Source organism: Pholcus phalangioides, unplaced genomic scaffold, assembly GCF_987345545.1.
Source record: "Pholcus phalangioides strain wild (caught in Gottingen) unplaced genomic scaffold, Ppha-v1.0 ptg000042l_1, whole genome shotgun sequence".
NCBI classification, from domain to species: domain Eukaryota; kingdom Metazoa; phylum Arthropoda; class Arachnida; order Araneae; family Pholcidae; genus Pholcus; species Pholcus phalangioides.
This window is the reverse complement of record NW_028301628.1, coordinates 18,915,664-18,938,693: the sequence shown is the minus strand read 5'-3', so window position 1 is coordinate 18,938,693 and position 23,030 is coordinate 18,915,664. Positions and strand designations below refer to the sequence as shown.

General features: G+C 32.6%; 1 protein-coding gene across 13 annotated transcripts in view; it reads right to left on the bottom strand.

The window, feature by feature from the left end:
- RyR (Ryanodine receptor) overlaps window positions 1-23,030 on the bottom strand; it is a 178,209-nt gene that overhangs the window by 110,271 nt on the left and 44,908 nt on the right. For all 13 annotated transcript variants that reach the window (XM_089255391.1, XM_089255395.1, XM_089255398.1 and 10 more), the window contains exons 23-47: window positions 22,428-22,531; window positions 21,140-21,217; window positions 20,053-20,215; window positions 19,838-19,911; window positions 19,231-19,310; window positions 17,369-17,453; window positions 16,254-16,374; window positions 15,992-16,091; window positions 14,316-14,393; window positions 12,861-13,209; window positions 12,382-12,467; window positions 11,926-11,979; window positions 10,941-11,661; window positions 9,346-9,523; window positions 8,165-8,329; window positions 7,496-7,689; window positions 7,123-7,320; window positions 6,819-6,956; window positions 6,320-6,472; window positions 5,133-5,248; window positions 2,319-2,479; window positions 2,066-2,164; window positions 1,453-1,726; window positions 476-600; window positions 185-333 (exon numbers count right to left, since the gene is read on the bottom strand). In XM_089255391.1, the coding sequence (XP_089111517.1) occupies window positions 185-333; window positions 476-600; window positions 1,453-1,726; window positions 2,066-2,164; window positions 2,319-2,479; window positions 5,133-5,248; window positions 6,320-6,472; window positions 6,819-6,956; window positions 7,123-7,320; window positions 7,496-7,689; window positions 8,165-8,329; window positions 9,346-9,523; window positions 10,941-11,661; window positions 11,926-11,979; window positions 12,382-12,467; window positions 12,861-13,209; window positions 14,316-14,393; window positions 15,992-16,091; window positions 16,254-16,374; window positions 17,369-17,453; window positions 19,231-19,310; window positions 19,838-19,911; window positions 20,053-20,215; window positions 21,140-21,217; window positions 22,428-22,531 (4,043 nt within the window). The remainder of the gene's footprint in view (window positions 1-184; window positions 334-475; window positions 601-1,452; window positions 1,727-2,065; window positions 2,165-2,318; window positions 2,480-5,132; window positions 5,249-6,319; window positions 6,473-6,818; window positions 6,957-7,122; window positions 7,321-7,495; window positions 7,690-8,164; window positions 8,330-9,345; window positions 9,524-10,940; window positions 11,662-11,925; window positions 11,980-12,381; window positions 12,468-12,860; window positions 13,210-14,315; window positions 14,394-15,991; window positions 16,092-16,253; window positions 16,375-17,368; window positions 17,454-19,230; window positions 19,311-19,837; window positions 19,912-20,052; window positions 20,216-21,139; window positions 21,218-22,427; window positions 22,532-23,030) is intronic.

The window sequence follows — 23,030 nt, the reverse complement described above, 5'->3', positions numbered from 1 at the left end:
TTGTCATCCACCTCATTGGGCATTTTGACTGTTGTGGCCTTGTTTTTGTTTATCAAATTCAAAATATCAATTTCCTGAATGTAATAAAATTAATTTATTACAAATATAAAAACAAAAGTAAAATAACTCATATTTCATCATTTTGTTAAAAATTAAAAAGGAAATAAAATTTTGATACACGAACCATAAGCTATGCCTCATAATTTCTTCTTCCTCTGGTCCCATCTGAACAGGCAATAAAGCTCTAACTTTTTGCAAATACCCAAGGAGAACAACAACATCATCTTTACTGTTGTTACTGATTGTGTATGTATTATCCATGGCATTCATTAGCTTGATAATAAATATTAATAAGTATCATAAACCGGTAAAAAAACCATTCATTATGATGAACAAAAAAATTAAATATTTTCAAAAATAAACTAGAATAAGAAATAAGAAGAAAGCACATATGAGGAAAGAAAAAAATATTTACTTCTCCTACACCATTAAATGCTCTCAAGAGTAGGTGGAACATCTGCCGAACTAGTTCCCTATTTTCTAATTCACTCTCTTCTGCCCATTTCACGAGTGTTATAATGATTTTCTTTTGGAAAAGTTCTGTAATGGTGAAATTAATGTAAATATTTTATTAATCATAGTGGTATTTAAATTCTTAGATATTCTTCCAGGTTTACAGAAATGCATACATGTAAAACCTTCATTTATATTTTCTCTCTTTAAGTACGATAATGAGGTGTTTGAAAATGAGATTACAAGGAACTAGAAGGAGAACTAGAATTTGATACAGCACATTGGTTAGGGTGAGATTTGTTTTACATAGTTTAGCAACTGAGTGCTAATACAAGTTGATTTCCTACAAGATGACACAGTAAGCAGCAATTACTATTTCCTTAAAAAAATAATCACTCTCAATCAGCCAATTTCTCATTTCAATTGGGCACACAACATAACTTACATAAATTCAACAGTGAAGTTCCATAATAATTAACTCAACACAGATACTTTTTTGGAGGTGAAATGGTAGTGAACTTTTTGTCACTTGTGACACCAGACTAAGGTTTTGTAAAATAAATGAAGTCCAAGAGCATTATTTTGACACTACATTAACTGACTGATTTAAAAAAAAAGATGGTACACACTCTAAACGCATATCACTTACTTCATACATAAATTTCTCAATATTTCACACATGTTTGTCATCTTTTTTTCAGAGCTGTGAGCAAAATTTTGAAATGCAAACATGATACTCTGGTTTTCTGTTCATTTTGAAAGTAGTGAAAAAAAAGAAAATAGGCAAGCAAAAAAAGCGGTGAATTTGTTTTTTAATATTTTCACATAAATCTCAGCCGCAAGACTCAAAACCTCATAGTCCAAATTTCCTTAGCTTGAACAGAAGTTATCAAATTATCTGTGAGATTGCAAACAGTTTATGCTAGTAAAACTTATTACCTTCAGGACGTGGACCCTCTTTCTCTTCTTTACTGCCTTCTTCTTCCCCAGCTTTCACCATTTTCACAATGTTCAGTAACCTTTGGGTCCAGGGCTTCTTTGGTTCATCACTATCCTCAGTTTTCTCTTCTCCTTCTTCTGACTGACAAGCAGTTCTGACTCGAGAAATAAGCTCATCATGATAACTTGTAAGGGTTTCCCTGAGCTCTTCACTACAAGAGCAATCACCAGCTTGATCTTCTTCCAGATTTTTAAAACACAAAATTGTTCTCATCTGAGAATAAAAAAAAAGTGAAATGTTAGTAAAATAGTGGAAAGATAGGTTATAACTCTAACTGATTGTTCAGATGTAAAAAATAAAATAAAACAATAGAAAATCTTTTAATTCAAAAAGTTACCCTGTACGCATCGACCACTAAGCTTAGTTAGAGGATATCATCAGCAATTGATCATCGAAAAAATTAATCCCATTAATGCCGAATATTTTTTACTCAGAAGTGACTGTATGTATACAAATCAATTTAACAACTTTTTTTGCATAAATTTTTTCAATCAAAATTTTAAATTAAATACTTTGTAAATTATTATTTTTCAAACATAAAATCTTTTTTACCTGCTCTTTTGGTGCACACCGAAACTCTCTAGTTTTTTTTGCAGCCACAGCTGATGGCATGTCAGACTCTTTGATTTCAATGTACCGACGAAGTTGATCCTAAGAAAATATATATATTTGTATAAATAATGAAAAAATCTCTAAAAATGAATAAATTAATTAATCAACTGAAAGACCCAAAAGAGAAATAAATGATGGAAATAAAATGTAACTTCTTAGGTTGAATAAAATGCAAAAATTGAAATTAACTCACACTTTGTAATTCACAGACATAATCATCACAGAAAGCTATCATTGATTCAACTCTGTGGCGAAGTTGCAAGTCACAAAGATGATGAAGCAAGTAACACATTTCCAATTTAGCTCCTTCAGCAAGATTCATTGCCATCAATCCTCTCACCTGATTTTCATCTTCTGAAAACAAAAAAAACATGTATTTTAGAGAACAATATAAATAGATTTTCTTTTTGTTTTTCTCTTAAAATGTTAAAGTTTAATGCAAAAAAAACCAATGCAACAAATGCAATCATGAAGTGAGAATACTAAGCATTTGATACAAAGAGTTTATAACTGCATATTATAACAGCTAACCAATGTTCTAGACTGGAAGTTGTTTGCCTTCAGACTGAACATGTATTTGAAGTTGCTTTATATGACCTCAATATTTTGAGATGTAACTCACTAGAAACACTCAAGATCCAGTCTTCATTGAGTTATGATGATGTTATGATGCAAATGAAAGTTGACTGCAGGCATTGTTAGGATGCAACTACAAAACCCCTCAAATTTACATGAAATAGCATAAATCATTTCATTCCAGTGGGAAAAGAGTGACTAATTCTCAACATATTAGCAAACTACACAGCTTTATAAAACATATGTATTCTATAATGTGCCCCCACCACCCCATTCCCATTGATGCATGAGATGTGTGCACCTCACACACGAGATGCCTGAAGTGCCAAGAAGTAGTATTAACCGTTTAAAGGCCATTGTTCCATAAATGGAACATAGATTTCATTTGCAAAAATATCAGATAAAAACTGATTCAAACATTTCCAGTTTTTTTATCGTATAGAGAAGAGTTCAAAGTATTTTTTTGAATAAATTCGGAAACTTCAGGATTATATAAACTTTTTTGACAGAATTTTGAAATTCGACATTTTTTGGGCATTCCCCCCCCCCATATTTCGATTAAAATTCGCCAAAATTTCAATTTTGAAGTAAATTGAAAATTATTTTGTGTGTTTCTACCACTCAATATATCAATCAAAGTAAATTAATTAGTTTGTTTGTGCTGTAACAAGTGAACAAACTACCTGCATTCAAAAATTCATGCTCCACTTATGGAACATTGGCCTTTCAAGCGAGTGGGCTTCTATAGGGATATATAATGTGCAGTGCACTGCTTCGATTTTCCCATTAGAACCACAGGGTGTTGTCATCATCTGACATGTGTATAGGGGTGAATTCTAGATAATATGACACAGAGGATTGTGCTTTCTGGGGTGGATTGCTTATATTGGATGGGTACTTTTTTTATTCTTGCATTCTTAGAAATGAATATTTTTTTCGAATCGCATGCAAACTAATCAAACTGAGATCAGCAATTGTAGATAGTCTTGTTATATTCAGCTGTGTGCAACGATGTCAAAAAGATATCTCACATTAGAAGAAGCTGTAGGATATTAGGAAACTTTTTCAGGTTCTGAATTAGAGGACGTAGATATATGCGAATTACCTGCTGATGAACCTGGGAAGATCATGGATAAAGAGAATTTTGTTGAAAATGGTCCAGTGACAACAGTTCAAACTAATTTATGTGGAATGGTAGATATATTTTGCAACAATGAGTATGAGGTGTTAAAAACTCCCAAAGTGTGTTCTGCAAAACTAAGAGCAACTCTCATGTGAAAATTCCAAGAAAGGGCAAGGAAGTTTTGAGCAATCTGAAAAAAAAACTATTGCATGGGATAAAACAAATGCTTTCAAGAACTCGATCAAAACCACAGCTGTGGATTCCATTGGAAAAAGATTTGCCATGTGACCATTATAGACCATATGTGACCATCGTAGCATGTTGGATTATTCGTAAATAGCTGAGAGGAGCAGATTGTAATTCACATTTGGAATTCTGAAGAGAAGTCACAATGAACCTTCTACAAAGGAGAGGTTAATCATTCATCCAGGTCCATGTTGTCAACTGAAAGATGCCAGGTCCTTTGATGGTCATTATATTGTGTTCATGACACAAGGACAGTGTGTGGTTCCCAAAAAAAAAACTCCATGTATAAATTCTACCAATGTGACAAACTGGTCCATCAAAAATTTTCATTTCTTTTATCACAGACATTAGAAAAAAAATTTTAATTTTCTGCACATATTTTTGTGTTAAAAAACCGGTATGTGCTGTGAATTTTTAGTAGAAAATAGAAAATTTCATGTGATAATTGTAATCCAGAAATAAATAATCGTAAGAATATAGGTGATACCATTTTCTGCTTTTCCCAAGTGCCAGTCTTCCATTTACGAAACATCGTGAAAAACAAAGAAAAACTTTTTTTTCAAATTTCAAAACTGATCTACGTATAAGCATGTAAAAAGACCCTGAATTCCAAACTTCAAAACAATAAGTGATTTTGTTCATTGTTCGGCTTTTAAATGCTTAATACAAATACAAGGCCACAACAGGCGAAATGAGGTGGCTGAGAAAAAGATGCCCATAACAAATAACAAATATGGATGTCATATATTTCTAAAATACAGCAACCCCAATTAAAAATGCAATTATAAAAACTAAAAACAATATATACAGTTGAACTTCAGTTAATGAGTGATTTGGTTAGAGAAATTCACATAACAAGCAAAAATTTTGAACAAATTTTGATTCAGTTAATGAGCGATGATTTGCATTTAGAGAAAATTTTTGCACATTGTTTTTGTTTAGTATCATGTTATCAAGAATAACATTATATATAAGAAAGTAAAAACCTTTGCTACAGTCAGGTAGAATGTATAGCTTAAGAATATTTTTCAAAATGAAGGGAGAAATTCAAAACTCTTTTACCTGCATTATAATGAGGATCAAAATTTTCAGGATCAATAAGTTTCAGCAGAAGTTGAAGTTCTTCATCTTGGAATAAACCAATCAAAAATAATTTATCAGCTAGTTTGACAAGAGGTCTGAAAGATAAAATGGGGGGAAAATGTCAGAGTGGGATATTAATTACAAATACTGTTAGGTGAAACTTTTTTCTGTGTGAAACATTTGTATTGGAAAATTTTTTTTTCCTATAAATGTTTTTTTTTTTGTAATCGTACATGCATAAAATATTTGGCAAAATATATGTACAGTATTTTAAGAGGTTTGACAAATCAAAAAAAAAAAAAAAAATTGGGCACCAGTCAAAATTCTGAAAAAGCTAAGAATTTTTTTTCCTGAGAAAAAAGGTCCTTAATAACCATTTCTTATCGATTTTTATGGGACTTAATAACTTCTGTTCCATGTCAATAGATGCTCAAAAATAAATTCTGAAAGTTTTCCAAAACATTAAATAAGAATCCTTAGACCCCCCCCCCCCAATTTTATACTTCAGACTGCCACAAAGCTGGACTGGAAGAGATCTCGGCAACAGGTGGCAGAGTAATGGTGTTCATTCATTCAGATCTGAATTTAATGATCAAACATGGAAAATTTTTAGGTGCCTATACAATTTTTTTTAGTTTTCATGGTGACCTGTTGTTGGGAATTTGACAAGTTGTTATATATAATTTTTATATTTATAGATGTACAAATATGCTTTATGAAACATAATTTTTTCACAGCAATTAATTTTTCATTTTGCTTTGTTGGGAAAAGGTAAAAGTATCTCCATTCTGTGTTTCATATCAGAATTATGACTTTGGTGAGAAATCATGAATTATTTTGAGCATAACATTGTGCAGTAATATCGTAAGACGTTCCTGCAAAAGACATTTCCCCACTTACAAAATCTTACCCAGAGAGTCCTGATTTTTTTCTCATAAAGAAACAATTCTCATTCATGAAGTTTTTCTGCTCAACACCCTGATGTTGAATGATCCCTGATGCTATGTATTAAGTAAGATCCAATGTAGGCCATCAAGCAGTGTTCAAAAATTAAGAAAGTCAACATAAAATTATTTGAGATCTTTAGCTTTGACGTGAAACTATTGGATAAGTGAGAAAAAACAAGGTTAAGTAATAAGCAGAATTTATAACAGAAATGAACTTACACAAAAAGGTTTTCATTGCTACCACCAATTGGGTCCCTATTCGGTCTATTGCCTTTACAAACAGCATCTGCTAAAGCTTCCATAATGAACAATTTTAGAATCTCAACTGGGAAATATGGTGTGCTTAGATCTTTCAAAGATGTGACATTTTCTCTGTAACAAAACAATTTAATAAATTTATAATAAAATGGTAATAAATTAAAATAGCTGTTTGTTTTTAATTGAAAACTGTAAGAAGACTGAGAGATTGAAATTTTTATATTATCACCCCCTTCCCCCTGCAATTATAATTTTACTGGAATGAGAATATCACAAATTAATTTCACTCTTTTTTGCCAATATTTTATAACACACATTTTACTTTAATTTTAGAATCAACCATATAATTTTTGCTCCTTTTAAACACTCTTTGTGAAATACCACATATATCTGATATAAATTAATCATTAAAAAATTCAAAACATAAAAGAAAAATTAAGCAAATAAAAATAAGCATTACACAATAGGACTCATGCTCATTTCTGGTCTAATTGATGAATATTGCATAGTAGATAGACTATGAGCAGCTGCAGCTTCTTCATACATTGCCCTCAGATCTGCACCCAGAGGTAGTATGAACTCATTTTGAGTCAAGCTCCTACAAAATAAAATAATGAAACCAGAGTGCACACACACACACTTTATTAACTTAACAAATATTTTAAATTTTAAACACAGTTTTATAGTTTGAATGATTAGAAAAAAACACATTCAACTAAAAATATTAAAAATTTTATTTTTTATGAACCTGACAACATATTTACCTTGCATATGCATGGAATTCGAGATGCAAAGCAATTAGCAAATCTGTGAAGGCTCTTCTCAAGGGACCAGATAGATATTCAGATTGAATAGCATACATAAGTTGCTTTTCATCCACATGAGAACATATAGTGTGAGCTGCTCTATGATTACCTTGGAAACACAGTGCACAGTAAAGAGCTAATGTATGAGCATGAAAACTGCAAAAAAAAAACAATGCATAACAATGAATTTCTTAAAACATAGCACAAATAAAAACATCCAGAAGAAATAGTAAAAGGAAAAATACTTTAATAATTATGCATAAATGAAAGTTTCTTAATTGAATAGTGATTCATAAGTTAGACTACAAGCAAGTAACTTTGAGTGTTTCACCTCAACAATTTTTCTCTTTCGATAAGTTCAAGAACATCTATGCACCGATCTTCTTCAGGTATGTGAACAGCAAGCATAGACACAGGATCTTCACACAACATACTCCAACCGCGTATGTCTGACAGTTTAAGAGCATGGGGTTTCAGAGTGACATTTGGAGCTCGAGCCCATTGATAAGGTTGCAAGCACTGAACCTGCAAGGACAAATAATTGACCATGGGTGAGTAAACTCTGTTTGATGGCTCAGTAACAAAATTAAAAATATCAGATAACTGTTTCTGGGTCTAATGTACCCCTCTTCATAGCTAACTACTCTATCCTCCCTCCACTCTTGTAGAAAAAAAAACGACTCACAAAAAAATCAGTGTTCATCACTATCGTGTCTAACTGGTTTGATTTTCTGGAAGGTTTTACAAGAACTAGAAAAATGCTTTTCTTTTATTGAAAGCACCTCTTTGATCATAACACCGGGATACACAGGCATATATCATTTCAAATATTTATTAAAGTTTTTTTTTTTCAATTTAAAAAGAAATGTATGTTTACCCAGTAAATTTCACAATAAACTCATAATACAGAGCGAATACCTTTTAAAGGCACCAAATAATAATGAAGAAAACATAGCATGATAAATGCACCCACATTGCATTTGTAAAGTAAAAGTTATACCTTTAATCTTGGAGGACACTGTGGAGTAAGGTGTTTTTCTGTGCTGCGCAGCACAGCAGCTGAAAGTGGAAGAGTTGTTGAAGTTCTTCCGAGTTCAAACTGCAATACCTCTTTACTAGTAGCTTCAAAGAAAACTGCTGGAAACAATTTAACACCAGGTTCAACCTTTTAGAAAAAAAAAGTAACAGTTTTCAGTACTCATAATTTCACACAAAATATTGGTACCAATATGTAGGAGCTGTGATTTCTCTCCTTATGTGAGTGTGCCTGTGAGTATTTCAGGCAGTGGAACCCCCCATGATGGACTGAAATTCAGAGAGGCTACCAATGCCTCTACATCAGTGCCTCATGTCACAGTGCCTGAAATAATGAAGGCAGGGTCGTGTCTCCGGGGTGTAAATGGTAGCAGGCTTGCCCAGTTCACAAGGGGGGCCTAGACAACACCACAATAGCAGAAGGCCTTTGGCGTCACTGAAGTCCATTTAACCTGCTGCCATTGGTACCATATTGGTACAAATATGTAGGTGCTTTTATCTCTCTCCTTATGTGAGTGTGCCTGTGAGTATTTCAGGCAGTGGAACCCCCCCCCCCCCATGATGGACTGAAATTCAGAGAGGCTACCAATGCCTTTACATCAGTGCCTGAAATAAAGAAGGCAGGGTCGTGTCTCCGGTGGTGTAAATGGTAGCAGGCTTGCCCAGTTCGCAAGGGGGCCTAGACAACACCATCAATAGCAGAAGGCCTTTGGCGTCTCTGAAGTCCATTTAACCTGCTGCCATTGGATATAGCAGGTTGATTCATGCGATATTTTTACCTTTTTTTTACAGTGCATTCAATGACTATAGGTGAAATGGATTTCTTCACTGACGTCACTAGCTTCGCGTTGAGCCTTTCTGCTATAGATGGTGTTAGCCTGGATTCGAGTCCTTTCAGAGACCAGATGACTTTTTCTTTCCAAGTTCACCTCAACATAATATCCCGAAAATGTCTGTTTCTTTGAAAATTGATTTTATATCCATACTGTGTGAATTTTCTATAAGTTTAACAATAAATATTGTTAATGTATATCTTCATTTATGTCTCTAAGCTCCTTTGTGATCAGCAGTATATAGTTATATCACTCATGAAAAGATTCATTTCTTTTTAATGTATAAAAAAATGGCGAACATCAAAATACTTACCTTGAATCTGTAACGAGTAGGTAAACCTTCTGCAGTGAATGTCAATATGCCTGTCGTAATATCAACATGGCATCCAACAACCATACCCTGATTGGAACTCCTTGAACTACCATCACTCTGAGTAACTTCTGCATGAAGCTGTCCAGCACACACCATGTAACAATCTTGTCGATCAAGACTGAAAGTAAAAAATATACTATTTAAAAGTGGGAAAAAATTATTTTGGAAACGAATAAACTCAAAGCTCAACAAATTTGAAAATTTGTGCAAAATTTATTAATTTCTTTACTGTATGCAGTGTATCACATAATTTTTTTATGCTGGCTTCTACTAGATATAGTTGCAGGGTTTTCCTGAAAATAAGGCCTGACCAAGAAATATAAGCTGTAGAATGATTTTATAAGATGCTCCTAATATAAGCCTGTTAAAATTGTCCTGATCTATGGACCTTATATCTGAATAAAAGGATTTGTGATCCAGTTTATCTTAGTTTGGCTAGTTACCTCAGTTAATAGGGGCTTGATTAATTGAGCTCTGCTATGTGTGTATCACCAGTGCTGTCTTAACGCATGGGCCCACCCGGGCACGGCCGGGGGGGGGGGGGGGCTCTACAGAAGAGAGGCCTCACAAAAATGAGATCTGGTTGAAATTTTATAGAATTTACCAGGTAGGGTCTCAGAAAAACCACTTGGCCCGGGGGCCTATGATGCTCTTAAGACGGTCCAGTGTATCACCTATTTTTTATCATTATTACTCATTCTTAGATCAATTCTATTAATTAGCTAATTCATTGTCTGACAAAAAAAAGTTTAAAAAAATTTAAATTGAGGCAATATGGCTGTGAAAGATTGATATTCATGATCATCTACAGCAGCACTTATAAACCTATAATCCAGAACCAGAGATCAACCTCAGTCAGACTTGAAAATTTAATAAAAAATTAAATTAAAATAATGAAATTAGGAGTGCACACCACAAATATTAGTAATAATTCACAAAGGTTCAAATAAAAGATTTGACCCGCATAGTTGTAAGTCAATGGTCTCTCGAACAGTTTAAGAAATTAGCCATTGTATTCAGAAAGGTAGAGAAATGACTATCATGTTTTAATTACCATATTTATTTGAATTTAATGAACCCCTTATTTCTCAGCTGTGAAAATACACATTCTTTTTTAAATATCGTAGGTATTTTTCAACAATTTCAATGAGTACCCAGATAAACTGCTTAAATTTTTGAGGAAGGAACAAATCTTAGATTCAAGTAAATACAGTGAAAAGCATAAACAAAAACCCAAAAGTAAATTTATCTAAGAAAAACAAGAACCATTATGTTTTTATAAAATTCCTTTTAGCAATTTTTCCCCCCTTTTGATCTGATCTCAAAAAGTTTGGTATAAAATTTAAATTTGAATTGCTGCCTATCCTGTGATGAAAATGACAAAAATAAAATTCAAATTTTCACCCAAGCATTGTTTCAAATGAATTGTTAAACTTTTATATATCTTCAGAATTGACCTGATTTGATTTCTTCAGAAGTCAAATCAGGACAGAAAAGATAGAAATAATTCAATATCAAAAGCTGTAGTAACTCACGCATCACTCAGTAAATTGTCATCACCAAAGCTTTGAAACACAACTCTCTGTACTTTTTCAGTTTCAAAAGTTGTTCCGAATTGCTTGAACATTGTTGTCACCCAACCACAGTACACATGATTTGGTTCCTGACCAGGGAATATACGGATTGCGTAAAAATATTCGTCTATCAGATCCAAAGAAGTGGAATCAAGATAATCACTACCATCTTCTGGTGGCACAGCTTCGGGTGGCACTCTGGAAAGGCGTCTTGGTGAACCTGCACGATCAGCCATTGTGGGACTAAGAGCAGCTTGACGTTCAGCTGCTCCTGGAGGAACAAGCTGCGTGGCTGATGCTCGCAAAGAGGGTTGTAACACTGTTAGTCCTCCAGTGGTTCCAACTGGCTTAGTCCTTTCGGGTGGAGCTTCGACTGGAATAGTTTCTACTTGATCAGCAACTTTTTCATCTTTCTTTTTGAAAAACCGGAATGGAGAGCGACCTCGCCTTTTTGGGCGATCTGGTTCAGATACACCATTAGTTTCTGTCCCACTATCGATTCCTTTTTTATGAAGCTCTTCACTTGATGTGGAACGAAGTTTACCAATGACGCCTGTTTGGTCAGGTACTTCAAGACTCATGGCCATATCCATGGAATGTCTTTTTGGCAATGCAACACGAGGTGTCAAATGACCAGCATCATCTGTTTCTGCAGCATCCTCAGAATATCCTCGTTGCAAGTCTGTAAAAAAAAACATTTGTTGAACCAAATTTTGTGACATTGTGTATAATTTTTTCCTCGAAAAAAATAAAACAAAAGAATTTTGAAAAAAGAAGTAATTATAGACACCAAGGTCTCAATTAAATTACTTTTTTTACTGATTTCAAATAAGAAAAGAAACTTAAATATGAATATTTCAAGATTTCAGTCAAATCAAAGTTTTTATTTTTTACTTTTCTTTTAAATCCAAGATGTAAAAGGTTTGCTGTCAATAAATAACCTCACCTTTCACATCAGACAAACTGAATCCACTGCTCAGCATATGATGCTCCAGGTTAGCTATAAAAGATCAAATTGTCAGCTTGCAGTAATAAATTATTAAAATTATTCATCCAATTTTTTTTTAACACTCATATAAGATAGAAATTTCCACGATTTTATTCCCATTACTTATGGGATGTTTCCCTATTTTAAAAAATGGGACCAGAAGAGAAGTACTATCCTTTCTACTTCATTTTTCACAGTAAAAAAAAATGCACGAGCTATGAGAAACAAAAGGAAATAAATTCATCTATAGGGATTGGTAGTTTCAAAAAATAAATTTTGAAATTATTTTGAATAATTTTTTTGTTTGTAATTAATTTTATGCTGACCAGCTGAGTATTACTAGCTGTGATTCATTTATAAAAATCTGCATTTGATCGATATTAAATAAATTATGATATAAGAATATTATAATACCAGGATGTCTCAATCTTGCATTTTCTGCTAGTTGACGCCTTTGTCGTCTTCTGATTTCTTCCCAATTGTGTGCTTTAGTCTCTTCACTAAAATCATAAATTAAAATGAAAAATAAAACAAAGTTGTGCTTGCTGATGTTTCGAAATAACTAGATGAATAAATGAATAATGGATGCTCAAGGAATTAGATTCAAGCAATCAATTCCGCTTTGCTTAGTCCTAATCAGCCAAAAATAACAATATTTTTTGGCTATAAAGCATATTAATTTTCCTCCGTTATCACAGTAGAAATCTGATTTTTTTTTACAATGTACTCAAAAGTTTTCATTGTTCTCATAAAAATAAAATATAAAATAATCTAAATTGAACAGCCCATTCAAAAGAAAATAAGACAAATTTTTGAAAGATACGATTTGTTTTTCCTTCAAGAGTGATTGTTCAAATTCAAAATGATTTTTCAAATACAAACATATGACTTACTCGATGTATTCATCACTGCAAGCAACTGGAAGACTAAGACGTAAAAATTCATAGTTAACTTTATCTACTGTTTCATACAGCCTATGAGAAATTTTCAAGGCAGGAGGTGAATCTGCTCCTGGAGGAACTCTGAATACTTCAACTGATGATTCTGCAGTGTCATCAACATTTGTGAATGTAGCTTCATCTTTATTGTACCAAAATGTCATGGTCCGGTTCATGTTGACACAAAAAGGCTCATAACCCTCTTGCAGACCACAAAGGGTGAAAAACTTCAGATGATTAACATCCTGTCCGAAAACAAGTTTTGCTTTTTGACCTGTCCCAAATGTGAATGCTGGAACAAAACCTAAACAAAAAGCATTATTTTGTAGAAAAAAAGGCGCTTTAAACAAATGGAATAAGCAAGACTGCATTTATAATTTACTGATAGTAATAAAAAAAGGCTAAATTATTAAGGATATGTATAGATTTGAAAACTATAAGCATTTCTGCTCAATCATTTCAAACTTTGTTTTCATCAACAAGACTTAAGTAAATCAATTTATTGAGAATGAATAAACTAGCCTTTATTTTATGAGTACAAATTGGTTCCTGACACACCATTTCTTCACAGTATTTAGGTAATGATCAGAGGGTTGAACATGGAATCATATGTTTCACCTACAACTGCTGCAGAAATCATCAATATATAGCCATATTGGCCACTCAGCAACTATATGGGTATCGTGAAAGCCTAGATTGGATTCAAACAGTTGCATAACAGTGGTCAGTTGGTCTGTGGTTTTACAACTTCAAGACCAGAATGTCAGTGTTGCTTTGTTTAAAAAAAATTCTCTACTGAAAGCAGAGCCACAATATATATATAAAAAAAGCCTTGCACATATTACAAATCTACTCATTTGAAAAATGTCATATTTTCTAATTGGAAGATATCTGGCACTTCTGAACATGCACAACCCTAGATATACACATATATTATTAAGTGTTCACTCACACAAAACTTTTCAGCGTGGACATTCATTATAGGTTTCTGAGGAAAAGTTAATACTATGCACATGCAGTAAAAGAAAATACTGGTGGGGAAAATAAGAAATTTTTCATACACGAATAATCATTTTATATTCATTATTATATACTAATGTATTTTCATTATTATATTGCAACACATCAAGTATTTGGATCATATTCATTTACTTATCTAAATTAAAATTAGATTAATACATATTGAAGTATGGAAACAAAATTTAAAAGAGATCAGTTTTCTCATTTTTCCATTAAGCTTTTTCATTATACATAATATAGCAACAACAAAATGTTATTTTAAACTTAATTTCTTAAATATTTGAATTGAAATGAAACCTGGAATGGTTACTTAAACTATGTTAAAGTAAAAAATAGATAGATGCATAATTTCATTTGCGTTATATTTTGAATACATAAAATCAGAACTACCTTCTTCCACTGAAATATCACTGAAAGCAGTCTCAGCACCCATAGCATCGAGTAATAATTCACCATTTAACGTATAGCCTACAAAATAAAGAAACAAATTAAAATTTGATAACTCATAATTCTAAAGGGCAATAATAATGATATACTAATTAAAAAATCTCCAGAAAAATTTTTAATCTTGTGAGTTTGGTTTATTTAACTTGGATTTTTAAAACTGACCCAGTTTTACACTCATATAGATTTGAAATTAAACATAAATTTTATTTATAAAAAAATTCCATCCAATAAATTCTCGAAATAAAACTTCTGATATTAATATCTATAGTTGATTTTTAAATGTGTGAAGTGTTATAAATAATACACATAGAGTTATTTTATTGTGGTGATAAAAATGTATGCAGTGGAACTTCTTATACCAACTGCTTTGGGAAATCAGAGAGTGATAGTATAAATGGAGTGAATGTAAAAAAAAGAAGAAACTAATTCCAGAAGTGATCACAGGAAATCAGCAAAGAAATTTCTCTATGTATTTGCTCATAGTTTTAAAATACAGGGTGATTATAAAAAAACTATCCCGACATATGGGCCCCTAACTATCATACCATTCACAGAAACTGAATGAAATTTTGGCATAAGGTATTTTGATGTATGCGTTCAAGAATGATATGGAAAACAACAGTGTCACTCTAACAGTTACGGTTACAGTGAGAAAATTTCGAAAATATCAAATGGCAACACCAAGTTTTTTGTATTGGAATGTGATCTCCATTGTGAAAAACCCTAAATAGCATTCGAACGGCAACTGTAGCATGAAAATCACCGGCGATAGATAGGCTAAAAGTGAGGACAACCAATAAGGACAGAGAAGCAGCACAAAATAAAGCATTTTATTGTGTTTCACAAATTTTCCACATGACCTTATGGAGGACTAATCAGGCTGGGATCTCAGCCAAAGAAACGGTGTGATGAATGAAACGAACATTAATGCTCTGGTGCACGGCAAAGTCCTTTTTACTTTTTCATTGCCTAGCTCTGGGGATTTTCGTGCTACAGGTGCCATTCCAACGCTATTTAGTGTTTTTCAGTATGGAGATTGCATTCCAATACAAAAAACTTGGTGTTGCCATTTGATATTTTCGAAATTTTCTCACTGTAACCGTAACTGTTAGAGTGACACTGTTGTTTTCCATATCATTCTTGAGCGCATACCTCAAAATACCTTATGCCAAAATTTCATTTAGTTTCTGTGAATGGTATGATAGTTAGGGGCCCATATGTCGGGATAGTTTTTTTATAATCACCCTGTATATTAGTTCCTTTTGTCGGTAGTCAATATTTTTAATTGCATACCGGGCAAGCATGCTGGGTTCAATGCAAGAGGGCCTGGGTTCGAGTCCCGGCGGAGACGTGATGACTTTTCTTTCCGAGCTTACCTCAGCATAATATCCGGAAAATAATTGTTTCCTTGATATCTCCGGCTGAGAAAGAAGCCATCTATATCTCTATAATGTATGCAGTTAATTATAATCTACTACATTAAGCATAAACACACTGATTGATGTTGAGTGAATATTTGCAGAAAAATAAATTTTTAAAAATAGGTTTATATTTTGGAATTTAATGTTGAAAATTAATAATTAATGATTCATTTAACCAATGATCACATTCAAACTTACTTATTGTTCTGTCATTCAGATCAAGTAAGCAACCAACAACATCTCCGACTTGCCATTGCTTTCCATATGCTTCTGTACCTCCACTATGTTTCTTATAGCCCTATTCATTTTCAGGACAATAAAAATAAATAAATTTCAAGATATAAAAAGTAAAAGATTAAAAACATCTATAAATTAAGAATAAAAAAATATTTTATTATGGTAAATGTCAAAAACTATTGGTTTGAAATAGCAACAAACTTTATTAACACATCAGACATACCACGTGACCATCATAAGCCCATGAATGCTCATCACCTCCAAGTTCCACAGATGGAACAAATGATAATGCTGCCCAACCAACTTTCATAGTTCCTGGAGTCATTACTTCAAATTCAAAATACCTGAAAAAATATTGATGCTTTTGCATTTGTACAATGACAATCAAGAAAAGTCATAGTTAGAATTCTTTAATTTATTAGACAATAAATGAGTGACACTCAGTCAGTGTCGTCTTAATGCATGGGTCTAACTGGGTGCAGCCCAGGGGCCTCATGAAAATGAGAACATTTTCAAGAGTAAGCATGTAAATCGGTAGGCAGGCATTTAGCCAGGTGGAGAGCCTTCAAAAAATCATTCTGCCCAAGTGACAACAATACTCTTAAGATGGTCCTTCACTCAGTCACTTAACTGCAAATGATGTACATGAAACTCAAGGCCCAGTCCCACGATTCTTGGTACACAATGCAGGGCAAGATAATTAAAGTAAAAGATAATAAAAAAGTCTTTGTTGGACATAAACTTTAAAAACCACAGCCAGCGTGAAGGAAATCCCATACTTGTTCCGAACAAACACAGGCCGGCTGTGGTTTTTGCGGTTTTATGTCTAACAAAGACTTTTTATTATCTTTTACTTTAATTACCTTACCCTGCGTCGGTCGCGTACCAAGAATCATGGGACAGGCCTTTCATAAGCATTCCTTTTAGATGTCAGAATGTGGTGGTGATGCCGTCTGACCTCCATATATTGAAAGTTAAAGTAGTGGAAGATGCCTGAATTTTGGTGTTAACCCAAGTACATGCTGTTAATTAGGGCCCTCCTAAAGCATGGGCAAAGCCTCTGGGCATTTTGATGCGTTACAGCTGTACATAGCAATTTAATATAAACCATAGAATAATTGTGGAGGTTCCAGTACATTGCTCTGCGCAGGGGGCCCCCCATGATACTTTTGAAATGACTTTGCTGATAACTGACAGATTTGCTCATGCTCAAGTGTGATTTCTGTGGTTTTGAAACAACAGCATAGTAACATTACAAAAGTGAAATTGAAATTATGTACAGAAAGAACGCTTATAAAATACTGAAAACGGGAAAAGCATTTCTAAATCATGACAAACCATTTCCCAGATGTCACAGCATATGTAGATTCTGCTCTGTATGTCCGCTGATCATATTTGATTACATCACGTGAGCCAGAAGAACCTTAATACAATTTATGATGTCAATATAGACTGAATTTTAAAATAACATAATTATGATTTTTTTACATATTCGTTTACATAAAACATAAATACAATAGACTCTCAATAATGAAGCTGTGCGCTAGTCTGGCCCTTCCAGTAATTCGGTATTTTTAGGTTGGTTTTATTTTGGCATAAATGAGGAAAACTTGCCACTGCATGTCTATGCACAAAAGTTTATATTATTTAAATGGGCTTGTCAATTAATCAGAGCTCCCACTCAAAAAACTAGAAATAGTAGGACTAAAAACTAGGATGGGGTACCCCCCAGGCAACATAATCACAGTGTTATTATAAAAAATGCCTAACAAAAAATGTATTTTTTCTTATTTAAAAAACGTCTTTTTTAAATCATAGCACTATTTCAGTATCCTGTAAGATTGACTCAAGCCAAAGCAAAATGACAATAATGACTTAATGTAACAAAAGCAATTTTTGGCCAAAACAGTGTACCAGCAACCACAGATAATTCTTTATTGTCTCTCCTTGCAACATATATTACATTATTTTTTAGAGTTTTCCACAGTCCAGACTGTCAACTCTCTTCAAAAATGCACATCAAACTATGAAGACATGCAAGATTTTTAAGAATGGCGCTTTTTCGAGACCACTTTCAAAAGCACAGTACAAAATTTGTAAATTACAAGGTCCAATGTAAATAAGTCAATGTGAACCAGATAGTTTCATTGCATTTTCCATCCTTTTTTTAAAGGGATTTGTTTACATTTTACTGTTCAACGCCAGAGTAATTGTTTTTGACAAATGAAGCATTTTCATTTCTAGCTCTTTGTTGAGCATTGTACATATTGTTTATGCCTTTGCATGCCCTAAAAATACAGAAGACAATTGAATGCTATTGGATAGCATCAGAATCACCAAACATAGAATAGGCCTATGTACCCCACTGCTTTGTTATTGAAATTGTTGTTTCACCTGTACACAAAATGTTCACCATGATTTTGAATGTTGAATGTTAGTTACTGTCCAAGACCATGAAGTAGTAAATGCAAAATAATTTTTTCCATCCAGACAGAAGCTTTTAATGACTGCTCTACTTGTTGAATCATCAAACTAAGCAAAATAAAAATTAATAAACCAAATGGTCCACATACATACCCCAAATAACCTGAAAAGTGATACAATTTCTGCTTTGGAATAATCTTTAATTGCAATCAACTACATTCGTATTATTTAGAAATATATAAATGACTCCCTCCTCAATTAAAATCAATTACACAAATTTTGTTGATAGGGTTCAGTAAAAAGGTAGGAAAAATAGGACAAAAACTAGGAAGTAGTAATTCAGTACATCCTGGTCTGATATGTGCCAGATTAGCTGGATTCTAGTGTATAACATTATATAAAACATAAACATGAGGATATAAACATAGTTGTTTAGCATTTTCTCCAAAAAACTTCAAAAATTTTATAGAAAAATTACATTGACTTATTAAATAAACAATTAACAATTTGAAAAACACTTTAATTCAATTTCGGGTAAGAAATTTCACACTGATCTGATGTTATTGTATACACAGATAAAAACAAATATGATTACTTTTATGCATAATATAAATTATTCTCCTAAGTTTTCAGAGTTTCTAAAAGTGTTTTTTAGATTTTATAAATAAATTCTGTCATTTTTCAAGACAACGAGAAATAATTTTAGACAATAATTTGTGTTTAAAACTCATACACATTTTTATTCATTTATTTAAAGAAGTGTGAGAAGCTAATACCTTCTATTGCCTCAGTAGATGGTGGATCTAAAACATACCCATAAGTTAGGAGTGTCCTAACAGTCTCACTAGCAGTATCCCTGAAACATCATAAAAAAGAAATATAAAAACATCAAATGCAAAACTTTCATATTTGCTCAAATCTAACATGAATTTTTTTTCTTCCAAAATCTTGAATGGTTATTGTGCGCGAGTTAGAACCATTGATAATATAAAAAAACAATAGATATTCATAAACAAGTACACCCTAACCTTTCATATATAAGCACACAAAACATTTTCTAAACAGCAGATTATTTATATATAATGTTTATGCAAGATATTCGCTGCTTCTCAAAAGTTTTACATAACCTCAACTAATTTGAAACAATTTCTTATGAGTATTAGTGATCCAATTTGCTTGAATATAATATAGGTTTCAAAACCACCCAGCAAATGAATAGTATCCAATTTATGATTACTGCAAAAATATTGATTACTTTTAAAAGAATCATTTGACCATTGGCATCTCAGTTCAGCACAGTTAATTGACATTATGTAGAAATAAATAATTTATTCCCTTTGAATAAAAAGTAAATCATCACCCATTTGTGATTTTTTTTTATACCTGTTAGCTTTTTTGATTGCATCATCAACATTTTTGTAAGGCACTAAATGAGGACTTCTTTTCAGCATTGCAACCTAAAATTTTGAAATTGAATAAATTATTTTGAAACTAAGTCTGAAACAGCAAATTTGAGATACACAGAACTTTAAGTGACTTGCTTACTGCAAATTTGATTAGTTTGTAACTAAATCAAGGTGAATCAACTTGAAACATACCTCACTAAAACCATATGTCCACCCTTGTTGAATTCTCTCCTTAGCCCAAACATTGTGAGTATTTTCTGCCAACAACTCAACTAATTCTTCCATTTTTGGAGTAAGAGTTACCTGACTCAAGTCCAATGGAGCTGGTCTATAACCATTAGATTGCATGAAAGGGCTAAGAAAAAAAAAATTTTTTAACAGACAAAAAATAAAATTGATATGGAAATATTTTTAACAAGAGGCCAGGAATTGATTGAGATTTTTAATTGTTTAATAAAAAATTTGATTGATCAACTGAAAATAAAAATTAAAAAATGATGCTTTACAACAATTCCATCTCCCCGTACACAGGGTGTTCGTAAGCTGTTTGGAAAGAATTGAAGAGGTGATAGTACCCATATCAAGACAAACAATATTGATAAAAACCTGTAGTTTTAATCCACTCAGAGTGTCAGAAAAGTTTAAAATAAATTGCCCACCTCGAAGTTTCAACAGTAAAAAAAAAAAGACAAGGAAATCATTAGTTGTACGCATTACTCATGCAGTGCAGATCAGCGAAAGACTCAAAGCTATTCTGAAAGACTTGTGCTACCTTTCATAGGCTCCCTGTGTCGTATTGATCTTGTCAGCTGCAACAAGAATTCTTGTGACCAGATCTTCTGTAGAGTCCATAGGTGTCTCATAAACTAATGCTTTAATGTGCTCCACAAGAAATCCAGTGGATTTAGGTCCAGTGAGTATGGAGGCCATGCCTAAGTCCACAGGATGTGTTTTTAAGTTTGCTTTTCTAACACCCTGAGTGAATTGTGACCGAAGGTTCTATAATATTGTTCATCTTGATAGGTACTATCACCCTTACAATTTTTTTCAAACAGTTTATGAACACCCTTTATATTCTTTTGAAACAAGAACAATTGATAGTCATTATGGCAGAAAAACTTTATTTTGTCTAACTAATAATTTTTTACACTATCAAAAATTCTTTAAATACTTAATTTTTATTATTAAATTTTGAACTCATAGCAAGTTCTTATACACTAATTACCAAGTACACAGAAAAGTTAAAAAGTATATGATAGATTTAAAAAAAATTGCTAACTCATTTGGCAGTTTCACACTTCGTATGCGACCAGGAGGTTTATCCACTGTTATGTGGTATCCCAAAGCCATGATTGTTCTATATTTGCAAATAAAATATACTGATTAAAACCTAAAAAAAAAGTTATGTCATTAAAATATAAATAATGTACAGTGGAACCTCTCATAAGGAATGCTTTTTCAAATTACATTAATAAGCTTTAATGTATTTTATTATCTATTAACGGACACCTCCAGTCAGCAGAAAAAACATTGTCCCACAGGTGTCTGTTATTGAGAAGTTCCACTTTATAAAAATACACGATAAGTAATTTTTATATATGACAATCACTTATCATAAGCACAAAGATATAGATAAATATAAAATTTGGAAATAAATGTTTATATGTTATTTATAAGAAAAAAAATGATGCGGGTTGAGTTAAAAAGGTTTACATCATATGCATTTAATAAATTTTTTTTAAAAAAACTCCAAATCAGGACAGTCAGACAACTCCAATTACAGAGAATTCCGCTTGATATTTTTAAAAAAATTGTTATGAATAAATGCTGTAAGTTGGAAAATGTTTTAAATGAGAAATCTTTATGAGAATTAGTTAGAGTTGGGATCATGAAAATAATCCATAATAAGCGGAAAAATGTTCTAAGTGAGAACGTTATAAACAGCATTGACTGTATAGTCATTTCCATCCATCCCTTTGAGAAAGAGCGCAAACCATCCCAAGATGGTCTCTCTGGGTGGTCAGCAGTCATGTCTGTCTATATAGTCATTCATAACTTGTGTTATAAAAAATATGCCAACTAACACATGACTCTTATTTATTTTACTTGTATCTTTCTTAGTATTCAAATTTCATGTGTGTGTGAGAGAGTTAGAGGTCTATATACACAATATATAGTAAACTCCACATAATCTGGCCAAGCGTCAGTCAGACCCATCTAATCATGCAGCATTTTCAATTGGGCCTCTTTTGAGCATGGAAGAAGAAAACGTCATTGTATGTCTGTGCGCAGAAGTTTTTATATAATTTTAACAGATTTTTTCCACCAGTCTTTCAGTAATCTTACGCAACCCTGGTCTAATATGTGTCAAATTATAGTGAAAGACAACCGTACTCTAAATGTGATTTATATTTTATCAGAGCCTATCATGACCATTAAATTTACCTCTGAATCATTGCAATATGGAATACAACAAATGTGGGAGAGGGAAAAGTAAGTGGTATTTGGTATTGGTAAGATAAGTATGAATAATGCATTCAAATACACTATTAACACAAACTACTTACTTTAGGGTTTCAAAAGCTAGAGTAGTGTCATATCTCTTTTCCGCAATTGGCAGCCTGTCAAAAGATGTCAAACAGGGATGTTTTTTTCTGGAATCATCCCGTAGCTAAAGAAATAAAATATTCACAACATTCAAATATATTTTTTTCTGATAGCAAACATTATTAATAAATGAAAATTTTAGCACATACAGCACATATCTGAGGCCTTCAAGGTTGTGAAATACAGTCAGACCTCTTTATATTATCACCTGCTGGTGGGGGGGGGGGTGTTAAAAGTGACTTTATAAGCAGTAACAAAAAAGAAGAGTGATTAATGACAGAAGTGAAAAAAAAATGAATTAAAAAGTATTGTGATATCAGAGTGAAAAAAATTCTGCATCAATTTCTAAAAAAATTTTCTCCAAATGCTTTTGGAAGCCATCATGAGAAAGCATATTTAAGCCAAGTAAGTAAAGCTCTGAGAAATGAGAAATATCACTCTCGGTTATTATATAAAATACAATTGTTGCATTGACATGGAAAGCAAGTAAGTCACACAAAATAAAAAATTATTTTCTCTGCAGATAAGATTGTAAGAACCAGTGACAGTGGCATAGTAAAGCC